Below are 20,513 nucleotides of genomic sequence, written 5' to 3'. Positions count from 1 at the left end.
TGATGTGTTGTTCCTCTTAACTCTCTTTTATAAACAGTTTATTGTTTTATTAGATATAAGATTCAGTAAACACTCATAACAGAGAAAAAGAAGATTTTTACGGTGGCTGATTTATACCATTTCGTCAATGCGTCCCGCGACCCCGTCGAGCGAGAACACGAGAATTAAAAAAGTTAAACGCGGAGTGGTTAGCGAACAAAAATGCGATAATATGTGGCGACGCGGAGCGAAAACACGATTATTAGCGATTATTAGAAGGGGGGTGAGGGGACTGAGATGTAAAGCGGCTGGGTGGCCGGGGGCTGTGCCGATAATTAAGAAGGCTAATTATCGTCGTTTCATTCGGCGACCCCACCATTATGCCTTTCAAACCTCAACTTCTTGCTCGGCGCCCGCTTATCAGTCAGTTTTCGCTCGGCTCCCCCGACGATTTACATATTTAATCTAAACTTTTGGTCTGCGATTCTCCATTGAGAAATGATCACTGTATCGGAACACTTGTAAACATTGGAATAAAACAAAAATCGCTTTAATAGTCTACATGTACAAACATACTCAGGGTTACGCATTTCTGTTACTGGTAGTATTCATTTTTATATAAAAAAATATAATAGTTTTAACCACATCCTGCTACATGTAACAGACTCTTCATTCAACAAAAATATCCTATAGTCAGATATACCCAAGGGCAATTACTCAGACTGGCATTTTTCAAGTCTTGTTGTATTTTAAAAAGTTATACATTGACGACTGAACAAAATCGTTGCAATTTTACATGCTAATCTTCTCTGTATCGTTCCAATTTTGGTAGAAAATTGTTTAAATGATAGGCAATTGAGACACATAAAAAAATTTAGATTTTCGTTGAGTATTTTGGCCTCCTAAATATACTAAAACCAAATTACTGACGATTTCTCCACATTTCTGAAGACTTTTCTCTAGCTGTATGTTGAGCGCCAAAATAATACACACCTGTGCCATGTGAGTGCCTTTTTGAAACCCCTCACCGAGTCATTCTTTAAATATAACAAATTAAGGCTTGGAATTTGAACTGGTTATTGTAGGAAGACATGACTATACGATACTGTATCGTTTGGAGTATTTACTGAGAATTTTACGTGTTTTTTCTTTTACATTTGACATTTTTGAGTCAAACGTTCTCGTTTAACTCGCCGTATTTTGTTTATTTCAAGATGAAATGTTGTGACACTCACAGAACATAGTCATCAATTATTCATCAGGGCGCAGATATCTTTCATTTTACAAAAAGTTTTACATTACCGGAGATACAATAAGAAATATTTACACCAACGCTCCATCAAAATCGCTTATCGAGCGCTGTATGTGCGAGTGCCACCTGTACTTGGGAGCGCCGATACCAGGGTGTGTGGTGTGTAGATAGCTTTTATCAGACACAAAGGTTGGAAATGTATTTGGGATCACTTGGATCAGGGTCAATGTCAATGTCAGTGCAACTAAAAATAGAAAAATAGGGTCATATTTGAAATTAAAAATAGATTATTTGTGCTGTGGAATGAAATGGTGTCAGTTCAGATCTCTCTTAGGTCCCATTTTTTATGATTAAAAGGTAATTTTAATGCCATTGGGTAACTAAAAATGATAAAAAAAATAGGGTCATAGTTTAAATTGATTTTTTTCACTTTAATCATCAAAAAGCTAAGTTAAGTTTATAACTTTAAATATAGGAACTTTTGGATTGTATTTTGGGTCATTGTTACTAAAAGCAGAAAAATGGTTTATGCTCACTATCTTTAGTTTGGGTGCAACTATTGTCAGCAAACTTTGTGTTCTGGAAGCTTTTATCAAAGAATGTTAAATTACTTAGGGCATTGACACGTGTACTTTTCTTACACCTGTACTTTTGAATGGCATGATTGGATGCAGTCGGATATGTATAATAAAACATGACCATTTTTTAAAGAATCTGTTTTGGTTTGATATAACTTTATTAGTCTTATAGCGTCGTTATACCATATTAAGGCATCAAAACACAGAAATATTTGGTAATACCAACAATCTACCTACCCATTGCATGTTCTACCTTATTGTCCCGAACGAGTGGATACTTAAATATTATTAATATTCTCAAAAAAATGTCCCCCTTTAAAAAGGAATGCCGTTTGTAACGAATAAAAATAAACAATTGTTGCAAACTATTTCCACCAAGTTATACATCATATGCAGTTATTTCGAAATCGGTGTGTTTTCAAAAGTGTTGAAAACTCCGAAGGTGTGGCTCCTTTATGCAGTCTTTTTAGGAATTCAAAGTATATATCAGTAAATTGACAATTGTTTTATATAGTAATATATATGTTTCGTAAGCTGTTTAATGTTCACGTAAAACAACCCTTTCTTCGATGATATGGTGCTGTTTGAATTTTTTATCAAAATATGGAGCTAAGCTTTTATATTGCTGATACTGTAGATACTTGGTCGTTGGGTATGGCAAAATTAAAAAACGTTTTATTAAAAGTGGTTATTATCGTACTAGTTTAAACGTTGAACGCTACGATTTTCATTTTGATTGTATCAAACAGAACAGGTGTTTGTTTCTGACACAATGACGGGTGCTATTGTATATCGTTGGGCTCTATTTTTTATTTGTCTTTTGCAATGGCATTTGGTATACACGTATATATTCATAGATTATATATTATTCCTATTGCATAATCCAATGTGATCCCCTACCGCCGGATCAAGTTTCAACTGTTTCAAAGTTATCACGTTATCCGGATTGTTCTGACGTACGGACGGACAGAACGACGGATGAATGTCAATCATACAGTCGCGCCACTCTCTCTTTCAGGTTAAGCCGGTAAGGGACTAATAAGGTTATTTGTTAAACGTATCAAATAAAGGAAGCTAGCTTGAATAAGTCGTAGAAAACAAATGTACGAAGCAGAAAAAATGAATATTGAAACGATGGGTACAATGAATGAAATTTTGTAAGTTTATATTATGTATCATTATTACAATATCAACAGTAACAACAGCAGCAACATAATTGACAATAACCTGAAGGGATATAAAGATATCGCATAAAATTGGAAGTAACATACCAGGCGGAATTTTTAACATATTTATACTTAAGTACAGTATCAAGCTCCTTAAACTGCATTTTAAGAAGAGTTTTTGTTTTGTATGATTCTTGCGTATTATATCATAATATTACAATTCTGATGTAGAACCCATCGCTGTATGAAGTAATTAACAAAATATAGGCCGATTTTCATGAAACTATACCAGTGGGGGTTTTCATTGTACTTGTCATAAACTTTTTTAATTTTCTGTTTAATTCTAAAACTATTTTGTACAAATATTTGTCTTTTAAATGCCGACACGATACATATATTTGTTTGCAATTGGTGTTTCTTGCAATACTGGAGAGTGTCGAACTTTATTGACAATTCTGCATGTAAAACATGTACACATTGACTAATTTTGTAAAAATGCAGCAAGGTTGTAGCCATGCCAACTGGAATTGATATAAAAATGGATAAAATGTCAATGTAGACATAAGTAGACTGATCTGAAACTTTTTTAGTTGACAATTTCATTGCAATTTTCTCATACAATGCTTATGGCAAAAACCACTGGACCGTGACAATGGTATTCACTGCTAGTATGCACGTATTCATTTGTAAAAATTGAAAAATACTTTTAAAAACATGCAGATGATAGCCAATAAAACGTTCATGATATGAAATTAGGCAAAGCGTCAAATCGAGCTTGACGACTTTGTTACAACGAAACTATTCACTACCCTAAAGAAAGTGGAGATTCTTTAGAAAGTATTCAAATAATGAACGAAGGTTACCGTAGTAATTCGCTGATTATGCCTCTGTGGTCACACCGAAAGTAGTCTATTAAAGCTACGTAACGTTATATTGTTTCAAGTTTGTGTAGGACCTGCTGGGTAGAATGAAAGTGAATGTATGTACCTGCTGATGTCTTCCTACGCAATATTATCGTTTTTATCATGTATCTCAGTCACGTGACCATGGTGGAATACCCAATATTTTTTGTTATTTATTGATTGTCTATAGACAGACCTTCAAGACAAGGACTATCTCGCAAGAAGTGAAAGGCTGGAAATGCTGACAAGAATATGCTATGCATTGTCATTTTAAATTGAATATGTAGCGGAGACATTCTGTACGCTATGCATTGTCATTTTAAATTGAATATGTAGCAGAGACATTCCGTACGCTATGCATTGTCATTTTAAATTGAATATGTAGCGGAGACATTCAGTACGCTATGCATTGTCATTTTAAATTGAATATGTAGCGGAGACATTCAGTACATTCTAACCTTTAAAGAAAAACTCACATTTCGTGAAAATTGCTTCAACCCAGGTAAAACTGGTATTTTCTTATCTGAATTTTATTACGAACACAATTCTAAGAAAATCATGGTATGTCATTTTCACATTTAATGCAAAATTGATACTTTTTTCCGAAAATTAGGCTTAGCCCTGATTTTAAGGTGTTCCCCACACTTTGGTTTCGCTTCAGGGGCATTATTACAGAAATTGACGGTTTTCGAGTACTTACAGCTGTCCGTTTAAAAGTAATAGAAATAAGAAAAGTAACATAATACCCATTCTATCAAACTTTTGCAAAACTGCTGACAATCGACTTATTTACAATAATTTTTTGTAACCAAAATTGTTATATTTTTAAACCTTTGACATTTCTTACAGGTACGAAGGTAGTAATTCGCTAGATATGCCTCTGGAGAGCCAATTACACCGTGACGTTATTTGCCATTCCTCATGTTTCCTTAAGAATATTACTGGCATGTTTTTCCAATTTCTTTCTTGAATTTTTCTTTGAAAAATGTTATCATTTTTTCCATCTAGCTTTAAACTTTGATAAGTAATTGATAAGTAACTTTGAGCAACTGGGTGACGTTCTCTCTTCACTGCAAAGAAAGCACTTTCTCACCAACAGCTGTGCCTTATTAGACATTTGCGAATTAAGTCTACGTGGACTGTGAACACCTAAGATGATCGATTTTTCAAGGGGACCGTCTCAACATGATTATTTTAATTTATGTGTGGTAGGAAAACATTCTTTTAATGATTGTAAGGTCTGGCTTATTATGTAACCGCACAGGATAAGATTTGGATCTGTCTGTCCGTCCGTCTGTTCGCCAGAGAAATGTTTTGTTATACATATCGCAAAAAGTATTTGATCTAGCGCCATAACACTTTCCTGAAATGTTCTTCAATATTTTAAGTTGCGCATCTGCGACAAAGTTGAAAAGATGAGCTAGTCTGATCGCAATGTACCCGTATTCTATCGTCGTCGTCGTCCGACATGAAAAAAAATCTAAACTAGGTCAGCTGGGATCAAAATGTAGGTCAGCAAGTAAAACATTGTAAAAACTGTAGAAAACGTAATATCTTGCGTCTTCTGTCGCGTTCTATGTATCTATATCAGTTTCATTTTGTCTCTTTGGCGCGCATACCAAAACAACACACACAACTTTCAAAATCTTGTTATTGTGTTGGCGTGAGCGCCAGGACAACACAAAGAAACGTGTTGCATAAACCGCGCGCAAGCCAACGCAACATCACGAAACATCCTAAATTAGCCATCTAAGATAAACCAACAACATTTACACCTGACAACATGTTGAAATTATTACGTATATAAGAATTAAAACATTACGCAAAATATTTGAAGACGAGTTTCAGATGTTATCATCGAAGAAATGAAATTGTTTTAACGGGCTGATTAACTTTAATTTAAAATGACACGTGTATAATATTGTTTTATTTAATGGTATAATCTTATTAAAATCATGTCCTGCAAACGATAAGCTTACATTAAGGAAACATCGTAAAGTTTTTGTAATGATGACAAGCTTATGGCTAATAATTACCTTTATATAATTTATTGGCCTTTATTCACATCTGACCTTGATCTGGAGGTTTAAACGTGTTTTTGACCCTGAGGAAAAACTGTTGGATATTTCTGTAGTGTCAAATGAAAATTTAAACACATCTGAAATAACTGTATGGAAGGCAAGAATCTGATAAATGTGTTAGGACATTGACAGCCTAATGACAGTGTACAGAGACGGACAGACAGACAGACTGAAATACTGAACAAGAGCTCGTAGAACACGAAATGCCAGTAACTGCACAAGGATCAGAAATTATTTGGTCATTGTGCACTGGACGTTTGACGTACTGACCTCAAATCAATAATTAAGGTTCAGTTACCAGTCATAAGTGACTTCTGTATCGAATCTGATTTTAGACCAAAGCATTCTCTAGTTATTTGGCACAATATGTTCTACTGTTCTTGGTCAATGTGACCTTGACCTTTGACCTACTGATCTCAGAATCAACAGGGGTCATCTGCTGGTCATGATCAAACACCCTATCAAGTTTCGTGAATTTCGTGATTGTAGGCCTAAGCGTTCTCAAGTTATCATCCAGAAACGGTTCAACTGTTTCGGGTCGCTGTATCCTTGACCTTTGATCCACTGAGCTCAAAATAAACAGGAGTCATCTGCTGATCATGATCAACCACCCTATCAAGTGTAGTAATTATAGGCTTAAGCGTTCTCAGGTTATCGTCTGGAAACCGTTTAACTGTTCTGGATTGCTGTGACCTTGACCTTTCATCTACTGATCTCAAAATTAACAGAGGTCATCTGTTGGTCATGACCAATCTCCTTATCAACTTTCATGATCCTAGACCGAAGCATTCTTGAGTTATCGTCTGGAAACCGTAGACCTGTACTTGGTCAATGTGACCTCGACCTTTGGCCTACTGATCTCAAAATCAGTAGAAGATACCAACTGATCATGATGAATCTCTCCATTAAGTTTCGCGATTCTAGGCCCTAGCGTTTCTAAGTTATCATTCAGAAACTGTTTAACTGTTCCGGGGCACTGTGACCTTGACCTGTGGCCTTCTGACCCCAAAGTCAGTATGGATAATTTACTGGTCGTGATCAACCTCCAGATTAAGTTTTGTGATCCTAGGCTTAAGTTATCGTCCGGAAACCGTTTAACTGTTTCGGATCACTGTGACCTTGACCTTTAACCTACTGACCTCAAAATCGGTAACGGTAATTTACTGGTTATAAACAATCTCTCTGTTAAATTTCATGATCCTAGGAATAAGCGTTCTTGAGTTGTCATCCGGAAACCGATTGGTCAACGTACCGACTGGCCGACATCTGCAAAACCATATGCCCCGCCTTCTTCGAAGGAGGGCATAAATATAGGATTTCACAACCCATGAGCATGTCCTTTACTTCTTATAACATCGTTTTTGGAAAGATAGCTGAACAAAACTATTCAAAAACCAAACTTTAAGTGTTCCATTATAAGTGTAGTTTTTACATTTCTGAGCACCCAGAATAATTTCCTCCGACATACTTTTCGCATAAAATGATGGGACATTTGTATTTCATAAATAAGTATATGGTTGGTGTTGTATACCAATGCCTTTTATAAATGATTTCAAGGTACATAACTCTGACCCTTTTAATTTACCATAAAAGGGTGGGTAGGGGTGGGTTCTACATCTAAAATGTTTCGTTATATATAATAGTAATGTATCAGATAAAGACCCAAACTTTTAAAAAGTGCACAATTCGTGCCTATTTTCCGTCTTATAACCCCCACTATAAATAAGATACAATCTAAACGTATTGGTTATTGACCAGTCAATTAAACAACTCCTCTCATTGTTGTTGTTTTACGTTCTGGTCATGCTTCAGTTAACGTTTTGATATCACTTTCTCTTTGATCGTGAAAACGATCATGTGGTACATGATAGTTTATGTATCCTTTCTCTATGTTTTGCAGTATAGCCTTCAAAATATAGATTAACCGAGGGATGTTCAAAAGGTAATGGATCTCTAGTTGATATTGTTTCAGCGCAATGAGATTTTAAATGACTTCCTCATTCATATATCATAAAATAGAAAGTCATCCGTTGTCACACGTAAATTCTAAAATGGCATCCTTTGTATAAAATTATTGAATGGACAAAATCAATATGAATTTCCGTTCATTTATTAAAATTTATGTTATTCTGTATCAGTAAAATTATAGTTTGCTATGAATAGTTCATCTATGTAATTTCATACCTATAAAATAATAGTTTGTTTCAAACAGTAAATTCACTGGGGTATCATAAATTTGTCGTTATAACAAAACACCAAAAATCCTGTTGGAGATAATTACCTTGTTCTAGAAGATAGACACTACTAGAATCCTGTCATCTACATGTCTGCCATCAATGTTTTTAAAACCTTTGTTAAATGTTTACTTAAGTTTGGTCAATAATACACTTCCCAACTTTTTTGTCAGCCCTCATGTTGAGTTGCAATTTGTTTTGCACCGTATTAAATTGCCGCTTACACGGTTTTAGCTATTTGGTTTATTCTTTTGCATGTATGTATCAAATAACCTTGGTGTATTTGTAAGAAATGTATGAATACACTGGTTTTGATATAGATCTCTGGAAAATTTTAAAGAGATATGATAGGAAGTTTTTTTTATTAACCCCCGAATATGGTAGTCAACATCTGTTGAAGAAAATAAAATAAAGCATTTGGAACGCACGCAACATTTGAGCCGTGCCATGGGAAAACCAACATAGTGGGTTTGCGACCAGCATGGATCCAGACCAGCCTGCGCATCCGCGCAGTCTGGTCAGGATCCATGCTGTTCGCTAACAGTTTCTTCAATTCCAATAGGCTTTAAAAGCGAACAGAATGGAGCCTGACCAGACTGCGCGGATGTGCAGGCTGGTCTGGATCCATGCTGGTCGCAAACCCACTATGTTGGTTTTCTCATGGCACGGCTCATTTTATCTATAACACGATTACAGTGTGACGGATTTTATTGTTTCTTGCAGTGTGCCCACCTCGAGGTAAATCAAATGTGTGATCATGTGTTATAGGGTTTGCATGATAATGGATATTGTTTTTGGAAATTAAAACACCTAGGCAAGGTGTTTGATGTGAATGCCATTCAGCCACAATAGATTGAAAATTTACTGTTTAAATGGCATATTTGTTATTTCATAAAATGTTTGAAAATTGATTTTTGCATACCAGACGGGGATTTCCGGTGTAACATTAAATACTGGCCCCGTTGAAAATAGACCCTACGGATTCATTTTCAACGTTGAGAATTGACCCCGTCAACATTTCAACATTAAATTTTGATCAAAAGGTCCTTTTTCAACTTTGAGAAGTGACCCCTTCAACATTTCAACATTAAATTTTGATCAGTGGGGTCAATTTTCAACGGGGTCAATTTTACACCGGTATTTTTACCGGTGCTGGAAAAATGGGAAAATCCCCGGGGTATAAGATGACTAAAATGATTAAAAAAAAACGGGAAAAAAATCCAATACCTTCACAGTTCCTCTTTGTTCCTGATAGTATATTTCTCGTTCAAAAACGTTATTTTATCAAAAATTCATAACGTTACGCTGTAACTGATAAAACACAACCGGAACTAAATATTGTTATTTGTCTTTCAAACGTCATGACGTCTTTCCTGTTAAAGGACGCTGGTTTTCCGCGCTTTGTTTAAATACGTTTCTATAAGACATAGTTCTAAAAAGAATGCCGCTCGATTGATTTTATTATTATTATTAATATTATTATTTCTTGAATATGGTATGCAACAAAAAGATTCTATCACTGGTTGTAGCTGCAAATGGGAATATACAGCTGCCTCGTTACCGCGTAAACAGTTACCCTCGAGACCTGAAATTCCCATCTGCACCTGCAACCAATGAAAGAATCTTATAATATTGGATTACAGAGCTAAACATACATATTTTGTTTATTAGCTCACCTGAGCACGAAGTGTTCAAGGGTGAACTATTGTGGTCATCGATTGTCCGTCGTGTGTCGTGTGTCAACATTTTCATTTAAACAACATTCCCTCCTAAATCACCTGGCCAATTTTGATGAAACTTCACAGGGATGTTCCTTAGATGGTCTGCGTTAAAATTTGTTCAAAGAATTGAATTCCTTACAGAACTCTGGTTGTCATAGCAACCGAAAACCGTAGCATTATCTATCATTACCAAGGTTGTTCAAATTATCCTCCTGGGGTCAAATATGACCCCGCCCTGGGGATCACATGGTTTATATAGACTTGCATAGAGAAAACTTTGAAAATCTTCTTGTCCAAAACCACAGTGCCTAGGATTTTGATATTTGGTATGTAGCATTATCTAGTGGTCTTCTTCCAAGATTGTTCAAAGAATCCCCCTAGGGTCAAATTTTACCCCGCTCTGGGGGTCAATATTATTTTATATATATTATTTTACCAGATTTGTTGAGCGCCCTTTTCATATGAAATATACGTTCAAAGGCGCAATATAGACTTATATAGAGAAAAACTTTGAAAATCTTCATGTCCAAAACCACATGGCTTAGGGCTTTGATATTTGGTATGTAGCATCATTAAAAAGGCCTCTACTGTGAATGTTCAAATTATATCACTAGGGTCAAATATGGCCACACCCTGGGGGTCACATGGTTTGTATAGACTTATATTGGGAAAACTTTGAAAATCTTCTTGTCAAAAACCACATGGCCTAGGGCTTTGATATTTGTTATGTAGCGTCAAATTACACCCCTGGGATCAAATATTGCTCAACCCTGGGTGTCACATGCTTTATATAGACTTGTATGGGGAAAACTTTGAAAATCTTCTTGTACAAAACCACAGGGCCTATGGCTTTGATATTTGGTATGTAGCATTGTATAGTAGTCTTTTACAAAGACAGTTCAAATCATCCCACTGCGGTTTAAAATGGCTCTGCCCCGGGGAGACAGATGGTTTAAATAGACTTTTAGAGAAAAACAAATCTTGTTTTAAACCATAAGACCCAGAGCTTAGATATTTAGTATGTGGCTTGCTTTAGTGGTTCTCCACATCATGACCCTGGGGTCAGTATGTGCCACGCCCGGGGTCCCTCATTTCACATTATCTTATGTAGGAAAAATCTTTAAAAGTCTCCTTGTCCAGAACATAAGGCTCAGACCTTAGGTAGAATCTAGTTGGTATTAAGTATTTTCTAACGGTCACCTATCAAGTTTCATGACCCTTGGGTCAAAATTGACTGCGCCCCGGGGTCTACAGTTTTACATTTCTTATTAGGAAAGAAATTTTTAAAAAAAACACTTTTCTGATACCATGAGGCCCAAAGCTTAGTTATTCGGTATGTGGCATGCTCTAGTGGTTCTCTACAAAGATTGTTCAAATCATGACCCTGAAGTCAATATATGCCACGCCCGGGTCCCTTGTTTTACATAGACATTAGTTTTTGAAGGAATGGCAAAAAATCTGGACCACACGTATCATTTTTGATACAGGTTTCAATACTCATATTGAAAAGTCTTAATCGTGACCTACTGACCTACTTTCTGGTTTTTTAAAGGTACAGCAAAGAGATTTGGACCACCTGTGTAATTTTTGATACAGATTTTAATACTCATCTCGAATAGTCTTTAATTTGACCTACTGACCTACTTTCTTGTTTTTGAAGTTACAGGAAAGAAATTTGAACCACATGTATAATATTGAATACAGATTTCAATACTCGTCTTGAATAGTCTTAATCTTGACCTGCTGGCCTACTTTTTTGTTTTTGAAGTTACAGCACAGAAATTTGTACCACATGTATAATTTTTGATACAGATGTCAATACTCATCTTGAATAGTCTTAATCTTGATCTGCTTTTTCGAAGGTACAGCGAAGAAATTTGGACTAGCTGTATAATTTTTCACGGATATCAGTAGTTATCTTGAATAATCTTTACCATGACCTACTGACCTACTTTCTTGTTTTTGAAGCTTAAGCAATGAAATTTGAGCCACACGAATAATTTTTCGTATAGATTTCAATACTTATCTCGAATAATCTGGTTAGAATTACAGCTAACTTGGTCAGTGGCATCCTGGCATGGATCTTTATCAAGTTTGTTCAAATGCTTGACCCCTTTTATTTAGTAGAAACTTTTAACTGTTCAAGCAAGCAACTAATCTCAGGTGAGCAATATAGGGCCATCATGGCCCTCTTATTTCTTTATTTCTTTTATTATGCAATATTTTCACGGGTGACGTAGCCACGAGTGAAAATGAAAGAGGTGATGTACATACGTCTTTTTATTTCATTTTTTTTTTCTGACTTAATTTACCCATTTTATAGTTTCACTCTAATATTTCGATAATTAAATGAAAATCATTTAAATATATGCATGAAAAACATCAGTTATATAAACATTATGAAAATCTTTACCACGATGTGATACATTGATTTTCACAAAGGTAATATGTTTTGCACTTTTTTCTATGAAATAAGCATGCGGCGTGACTTTGTGGTGATCGATAATAAACTCGTGAACCTGAAATGTGGCAATGGAACTAACCTTGTGCTCAAAATAGGATTTCCATGCTCACGATCAGAAATATTCAAATGCAACACTAGTACTTGAAACATATAGCAAATATTTATTTACCATGTCAAACTAACGTTAAGCGAAACATAAAGAGTAGAAACAAAGTGTGATTTTGACGGTTGAGAATTCAATTTATATCATGGAAATCAGTGTGATAGCAATAACTTTTTTATCAGAACTGTTGCCCGTTAAAACTATCTAAATGGCGTGCAGTTACATGTTTTTCCCTTTTGTTGCTATGATTTTACTTTAAAAATTTGAAATACTATATTTATAATGTTTCCTCCTCACTGTCTGTAGTTTGGGACAGCTGTGGTGTGGGTGGCTTCAGTCCGTGTCTACAGATACAATTGTTCAAACTTAAACTTTATAATTTTTTCTTCAAAGTCTCTTGACATATTTTTATAAACTGATGTGCAATCTTGATCCGATTTAAAATTGTAAATAGTGTAATTTTAATTTCGTGCGATTTAAATTTGTATATAGTTTATTTCTAATTTCATGTGATATACTACAGTTAATATTTGTATACTAGGAGATTTATAGGGTCATGGGTTGTGCTAAATCGATTATTATGATTAATGAAATATTTTACACATGCCACTGTAAATAAATATTTACCTATCTGCAATGACAAACACATACCTTTTATTATTCTTTGAAAAAGAATATTACAATACGCAGCAGTCTTGTTTATTATTTCATTTTATCTATATAGGTTAAAGATGGAAATTTATATATTAAATTTTTTTTAAAATATAGCGACTCAGATTTCGAGCACACACCCACAATGTTACCTACATGTAATATCACATGGACTTGCTCAAATTAAGTATTACCTAAATAACAGACCGTTCCATTATTAAAAGTATCCTCAAACTAAACTGTGACAAGTGTGTTAAATCAGATAGTAAAGTTTATAGGTGTTTCGGTTAAATGAACGTAAACCTTTTCACTTTTCTTTAAACTTATTTGATACGGGAGGAGAGGACGTTACTGAAGTCATGTCAAGTTTACGCAATTTGAATCTGAAAAAAAAACGCATTATTGGAACAGGAAGAATTCACGTTTTCTTGGAAATAAGATATTTACGCTTTCTTGGAATTGCAATAATTGTGTTGTCTTTTTATATGGTCATTGTTTTAATATTTGATCTTTTGATTGCAATTTATCATATTGTTGTCAATCAAATCTGTCAGAAGAATATTCTGCGAAAGCATGGGACGCGACCGAGCAAGAAAAATCTGTTTTTACGAGGAAATGAATCGCTTGTCCATGATCCAGTTTTTACAAATTAAAAAAGCGCACTGCATTGCCTCACTTCACGCTCTCAGTATATCATAAATAATTTAAGGACGAATATCAACATAAATGTTTAAATTATAAACAAAAAAAATTTATGTAAGCACCTGTATTACTACGTTGTTCATTCAAACGTGTAAAATATCAATAATTGTGTCTGCACAGGAATAAAAACGCAAGTTAAAACGCGCATGTCATTGAATACATTTGTAAACTAAACTTAACGGATATCTGTTTCTATTTTCTCTTCCTTAACATTTTCTGAGCTTTCGTTTGATTTATAACTTAAATATACATAATTTTATATATTACATTATATTTTCAGAACAAAACATATGCCAGATATATTAGAATGCGACACTGAGACTGGAATCTATAACAGCGTTGTCTAGGTAGTCTAGTATCATACACAGTTACTACATGTTTCAGGGAAATGTAGTGGTACGTGAACAGAAATATTGTATGTATTTATATATAATACCAGTTACAAGTATTTGATTAAGCTATAATCCAGGTGTATCTTGACTAGCGACGAACAATAAAGTAAACTGATATACTAGACAATCGGCTTACATAGTTTATCATAGTAATGGATTCTATAACTTAAATTCACATGCCTACCACGTGAATAGAGCTTGCTCAAATTACCGGTGTTAAAATTCCCCAGAATGGAAATACTGGATAAGTTCAAGCTGTGTGGATTGATTATTGGCGGATGTTTGTTACTCAGATGGGCTTATCAGCTCTGTATACTAGGATATATACTCCCGGGTGAGTACCTTATTCGTTTTTACTCCACAATAAAAAAAATAGAATGCAGTAGTGTGGGGGGGGGGGGGTGCGTGTGCGTGTGCGTGTGCGTGTGTGCCTTCGGGTTTAGCGTCTTTTTTAACAATCTTTTAGTCATATAAACGACGATGTCTACTTGAAGCAGTGCCCAGATTTGTAGTGCTGTTTCACTGGAATATAACGCTGTAGACACGTGACATGATATCCCACCGCGGCCGGGGTCGAACCCACGACCTCCCGCACTCGACCCGAGCGCTCTACCACTAGGCTACCGATGCGATATATTATTGCAAAATTGATTTCAATTTATTTTGTAAAGTATTGAGTAGAAAAAAATATGTAATTTGAAATGCGCAGATGGAAAAACAGAAATGTGTCTCAGTTGAGTGCCAGACACATTATTATTTTGTTACAGCAGTGTCTACGATATGAAGAAACACAATCACAACCCACGTAATAACTTGTCTTTCCATTCTCAGAAATACAATTATTTCAAAATAAAAGATGCAAGCAATAATTTCGACATGGCAATCACTGTTTTCATATTTAAATTATTAACAGCGGAAAAAATATATTTCTTTTCTTTTTTTTAATCCGATATTTAAAACAATGTCCGGAATACCTGCACATTTTTTATAAGAAAATAATCATGCATTATATTTTTGCGGTTGGTCACGTTTTATAATTCAGCTAGATCAATTAAGATCGCTTCATAAATTTTGTAAATTCCGATTTTCGGAAAGGACAATAAAATAAAATAAAATGATAAGAAATAAAATGAAATAAAATAATAAAATAAAATAAAATAAAATAAAATAATATTTTAATTTCTATTTTCGGAAAGGACAATACAATACAATACAATACAAACACAAAGACAAACATAAAGACAACACAACACAACACAACATAACAATTTTAATTCCGATTTTCGGAAAGGACAATACAATACAAAACAATACAATACAATACAATATTATTTAATTTTATTATAGTCTCTTCAATGTGACAATACAACACATGCATATTTAAAAATATCACAGATAAAACTAGTTTTAAAAAAGCACATTGCCACTCTACATAGAGTTATAAGAGACTTTGTTGTCTACAAGAACATCATAGAATATCAGTAATTTAATCAACAACTGTACAATCTAAAAGCAAAAATTTCCCTTGCTAATCTTAATTAAAACCTGCCATAAAAGGAAAACAATATTGTAAGATACTGAATAGGAACAGAACATATAATTTATTTTGACTTGTACAACGTACATCATCAAACATACAATAATTTCAATTTTTAACAATATATTGGACTAATGTGATATTTGGTACAGCAGCATTTCAAATTATTTGAGGATGAACAGTATAATGAAGCAATAAAGAAAACATACAACATGGTAATGTGATATTACAGTACATTTTTCAAAATCGAAGTTCTGATATTCGTGGCATTTTTACAATACATTGCTAACTTGAATAATGTATTCCTATTGTTACTTTGTATCAATTCTAAAAACTTGAACATACTTGGTCTTGTATAGTAATACTTTCTGATATATCGTTTTCTTATATCTGTGTAACAAGAACATATAATGATAAAATGAAACTCATCTTCTATATCCCTTTCATTACAACACTGACAATAACGTTCATTTCTTTGTAATCTATTTTTGCCGTATCGTCCAGTATGTATTCTAAGGCTATGTGCAGAAATTCTAAGTCTAGTTATATACAATCTCAAATTGTTTGGTAATAGATCCAAGTAGTTTTCATAAGTAAAACTGAATTTAAAATTATTGTACAGCTCTAGCACAGCACTAGTTTCTTTAGATACATGCCAACCTTGAATAAAACAGTCAATAACACGTTGCCTAAATATATGTATAAAATGTTTACACTCAATTACACAAGGGTTATTCCAAATATCTACAAAACCATAGGGAAGCGAATTGCAAATGCACAGGATAGAAAATGGTTCTAAGATAATGATCCAGTTATGATCAGATCATCACTCGTCTGATTAGCAAAAGAGTTTTTAGCATTGATAAAACACATTTAGTTTTAAATAAGACACAAAATTTGTACATAAAATGAACTCTATACTAAAACAGTAATTACTTAAAAGGTGAACCGACAGACGTAAATTTATGTTTTATTCTTTAATTAAACAAAAAATATGCTTTTTGCCGGCAACTTCTGTTTTAGATTTATACCTCGCAACAAACAAAGTTTCTTAAATCTTTTAATATTTTAATTGCTCATGTTTAGTTATATAATGCGAAGTATTGCAACCTTACTGCAAAGGAATAAATTCGTAATAATCTCAATACAATATTATATTTAAGTCTCATTTTTCATGACAGAAAATTTACATCTTTATTCAAAACTATCCATGAAAACCTTTATAAAAGAAATGTGAGATACTGTATATTATGAAACAAAACTTCAGGGAAATAAAAATATTTACTTTTAGATGGAACCTATTAAAAAGGTATACTTTTCCAACATCAAAGTGATGACTTTTTCTTATTACATGTTTTCATAATGAATGTATTAAACGAGTTGAATAAAATATTCTAATTATGCCTGTCTCTGTTAAAACACACTTACGCTAGAATGACGCCACGTTAGGGTGCGATGACGTCAAAGTTTTTGTTGCGACCAAGAAAGAGCGCTACTATATTTTATCTACTACATTTGATTAAAGGCATATTCGAATTGAATTGTATCATAGCTCGGTGTTTTTTTCTTAATAAATTTGGTGCAGGTAAATCGTATACACTGGGCGCAGGGTGCGGTAACTAAAAGTGTGCAGGTATTAAATACCCGCACGCTAGTTACCGCACTGTTAGATAGGAAAGTATGCCAGCGTGTATGGGCGTGTCGCTAACAGCAGACAGCGAAGTGCATTTTATTGATTTTCTGTGCTCGCATTGGTTTATTTTACCTGAGCTAAAGCAAGGATTTTAAGTAGTCACTGAACTGTTGTATATGGCAATGTGGAACGCCTACTCAACTACCATATATGGATGGCTATGATACAAAACAGAAAGAAAATTAAAACTCTCGGATAAATGATTTATACTCGGGGGCTACGCCCCCTCGTACAAATCGTTTACCCTCGAGTTTCAATGCTCTTTCTATTACATAGTTCATAGCAAAAGCGTGTTTTAACACTATTTATACACTCGGACGGTAATACGTCGTACAAATAATTTAACTTGGGCTGCGCCGTCGTGAAATTATTACACCCGACGTATAACCGCCCATCGTACATAAATAGTGTTAAAACACTCTTTGCTATAAATTATTTCTTAAATAAAATGCGAGGCTCTGCCGAGCATTATGTCAATTTTATTCAACGAAATATTTTGGTAATTTATAACAATGTCTTGCAAAAATCTTATACCAATAAGTTTGTACCACTAGAAACTTTCGGAGTACTCACTTTTCTTCCGGTTCCAGACTCAGGTCAGAGATACTTTAAAGTTTAATTACTAAATTTACACTGATCCAAGAATTATAATTAACTGATCCAAGAATAATATTTAACACAAATACTTTTGCTAATAATTAATAAAATGTGCATGCCTTAAATTAGGCATAAATCAAGAATAAGTATACATTGTCAAGTGTATTGTAAACCTTTCCAAGAATTGATCCATGTAAACATTGTGATGTCATGATGAACGTTTCACAATGACGTCATTCAGTGCTATTGTCTGTGTGATAAATATAGAGACAACCATATTCAAGGAAATTTGTTGAGATTACATAGAGGATATTTGTTTGTTTTGAGTGAATATGGAATATATCTCATTGAGAAGTGAGAAAATTTCAAATATTTTCACGAGTGCGTAGCGCGAGTGAAAATGTAAACATTTTCTCACTTCGAGGTGAGATGTATTTCATATTCACGAAAAACAAACACATTTTCTTTTTATTTTATGCTCAATTACGTTGAAATGTGCATTTTGCAACTATTTTTAATCTCAGCGCGGGAAACAAACGCAGGTAAACAGACATGACGTCAGACGTGCTGTGACGTTATAAAGACGCATACAGCATAAAGTTCCATTTTATTTTATTTTTTGCTGCATAACATTATGAAATTCTCTTTAAATAAAATAATTTGAATCGAGAAATATACTATAAGAAACAAAGTGCGACTAAAATTTTCATCCTGTTTTAAGCAAATAATTTAAAATTCATACACAATGTCATGAGGGGGCGGAGCTATATCTCTCACAGTGTGAAAATATAGATATCATATTTTCACAGTGTGAGTGATGAGATATGAAAATATTTAACTGATAGAATACAGTATTTCATTAGTTAGCAGAAAAAAAAGTTGTGCAACAACGAAACTGGACTATGTTATAAAATTCAATCTGGAAGGAAACTTGATGTAAAAACTAGTCCATCAATATGAGAGGAGCTTAATTTTGATATCAGGTCACTGACTTGATATCAAAATAAAATATCGGGCAAGTGATATCAAGCACTTTGCATAGTAGTTGCATGATAAAAAAGATAAACACCTGAGTTACTTTTTAAAATGAAATTATACGTGCTAATCAGTTAGAATAACGTTTATTATTAAAGAAAACATTTTATATAAATATGTCCCTATATTTTATCAGGTAATAAAATATGGGCAGGAGTTCGGATGTGTAATAATTACATTTGTGCTTAGCAATTATTCGCATCCGAACGCCTGTCCATATTTCATAAACTGCTTAAATTATTGGAACATATTTAATATTTCGATAATAATCACGCAAATTCTTTGTATTTTACAGCACTACCTGGGAAAAAATGAGTATATAAACGGCAAAGCAGAGAAGAATATCTTTTATGTTACAACCGAAGGGTGAATCTTATCGAAGATTCATGTATAACAAAACATCTTAGTTAACGATAGATGTGTTCATCGACATCAATTATAAACAATAAATGTGTTTATATTTCTCTGCGCAACTGCCAAGTTCTCCTAAATGACTAGTATACAACCATTATATCTGTCCTATGTCAAGTCTCAAGGTCCAATCTTTTATTTTGTATCTGCGCACAAAAGTAAAGACAATACAAAGATATCACTATCATATGCAGGGAAGTGTTCAGCGACTTTGAATGATATGACATGAACTTGATACATCTTGATACGTTTGATGTCTAGAGACTTGAGTCATGTTTTCTGAAATAAGATATGAATAATAATATTAAAATACCTAACTACCTTTGGCAAAATGAAAACACATATTGACTGAACTGAAATACGAAGATTATTCATCTTTAATGGGGAAAAACAGAACAAAACTTGAATGTAATGCCTAACTGTATTAAAGCGAAAGTCGACGTTCTTTTAATATTACTAAGAATGTACGGCCGTTTGTTTTTATTTTTAAGGATATACGCCACTTTGAATAGTTCTTGCAAAATCATCAGATATGACTAATAATGTACCATTTAACCAAAAAGATTCTACTTGTTTAAAAAAAACATCACACTTACTTCTGGTCGGCATCTGCCTTAATCTGATGTAAGCACAACCAAGTACAGGTCGGTATTTTCAGATTTCTATTTTAAATAGGTCAGGTTTTGTTCTAATATATAATGACAAGCGACACAAGAAATAACAGTTTTCAACATAGCACTTAGTATTATCTAAGAAGTATAAATTAAAACAAAAAGAGCTAAAATATATATTCCGTGACTATTTTTCAAAACAAAAAGTCCAAATACATCTCTTAGATGCATGGTGACCCAAACTTTTTTTCTTTCCATTTTGAAGCATTTCTATGTGTCATTTAGGCATCAAAATATTTCTAAAATCTTTACTACAGATTTTTTTGTACATTTGAATACGTTTTTTCCATTGTAAAAAAGTGGGTGGTGTAATTATGTTAACATGTAAAATGAAAGAGATTTGT

The 20,513-nt window shown here is 33.8% G+C and overlaps 1 protein-coding gene across 2 annotated transcripts in view; it reads left to right on the top strand.

Annotated features, from left to right (window-relative positions):
* The window catches only part of LOC123537398 (uncharacterized), an 84,209-nt gene that overhangs the window by 33,362 nt on the left and 30,334 nt on the right, over positions 1 to 20,513 (top strand). For both annotated transcript variants that reach the window (XM_053528562.1, XM_053528563.1), the window contains 2 exons: positions 14,114 to 14,229; positions 14,273 to 14,559. In XM_053528562.1, coding sequence (XP_053384537.1) covers positions 14,457 to 14,559 — 103 coding nt within the window. In that variant the 5' untranslated portion in view covers positions 14,114 to 14,229; positions 14,273 to 14,456. The remainder of the gene's footprint in view (positions 1 to 14,113; positions 14,230 to 14,272; positions 14,560 to 20,513) is intronic.

This window comes from Mercenaria mercenaria, chromosome 17 (assembly GCF_021730395.1).
Source record: "Mercenaria mercenaria strain notata chromosome 17, MADL_Memer_1, whole genome shotgun sequence".
Classification (NCBI taxonomy): domain Eukaryota; kingdom Metazoa; phylum Mollusca; class Bivalvia; order Venerida; family Veneridae; genus Mercenaria; species Mercenaria mercenaria.
Note: the sequence above shows the minus strand (reverse complement) of the source record. Positions and strands in the feature narration are given on the sequence as shown.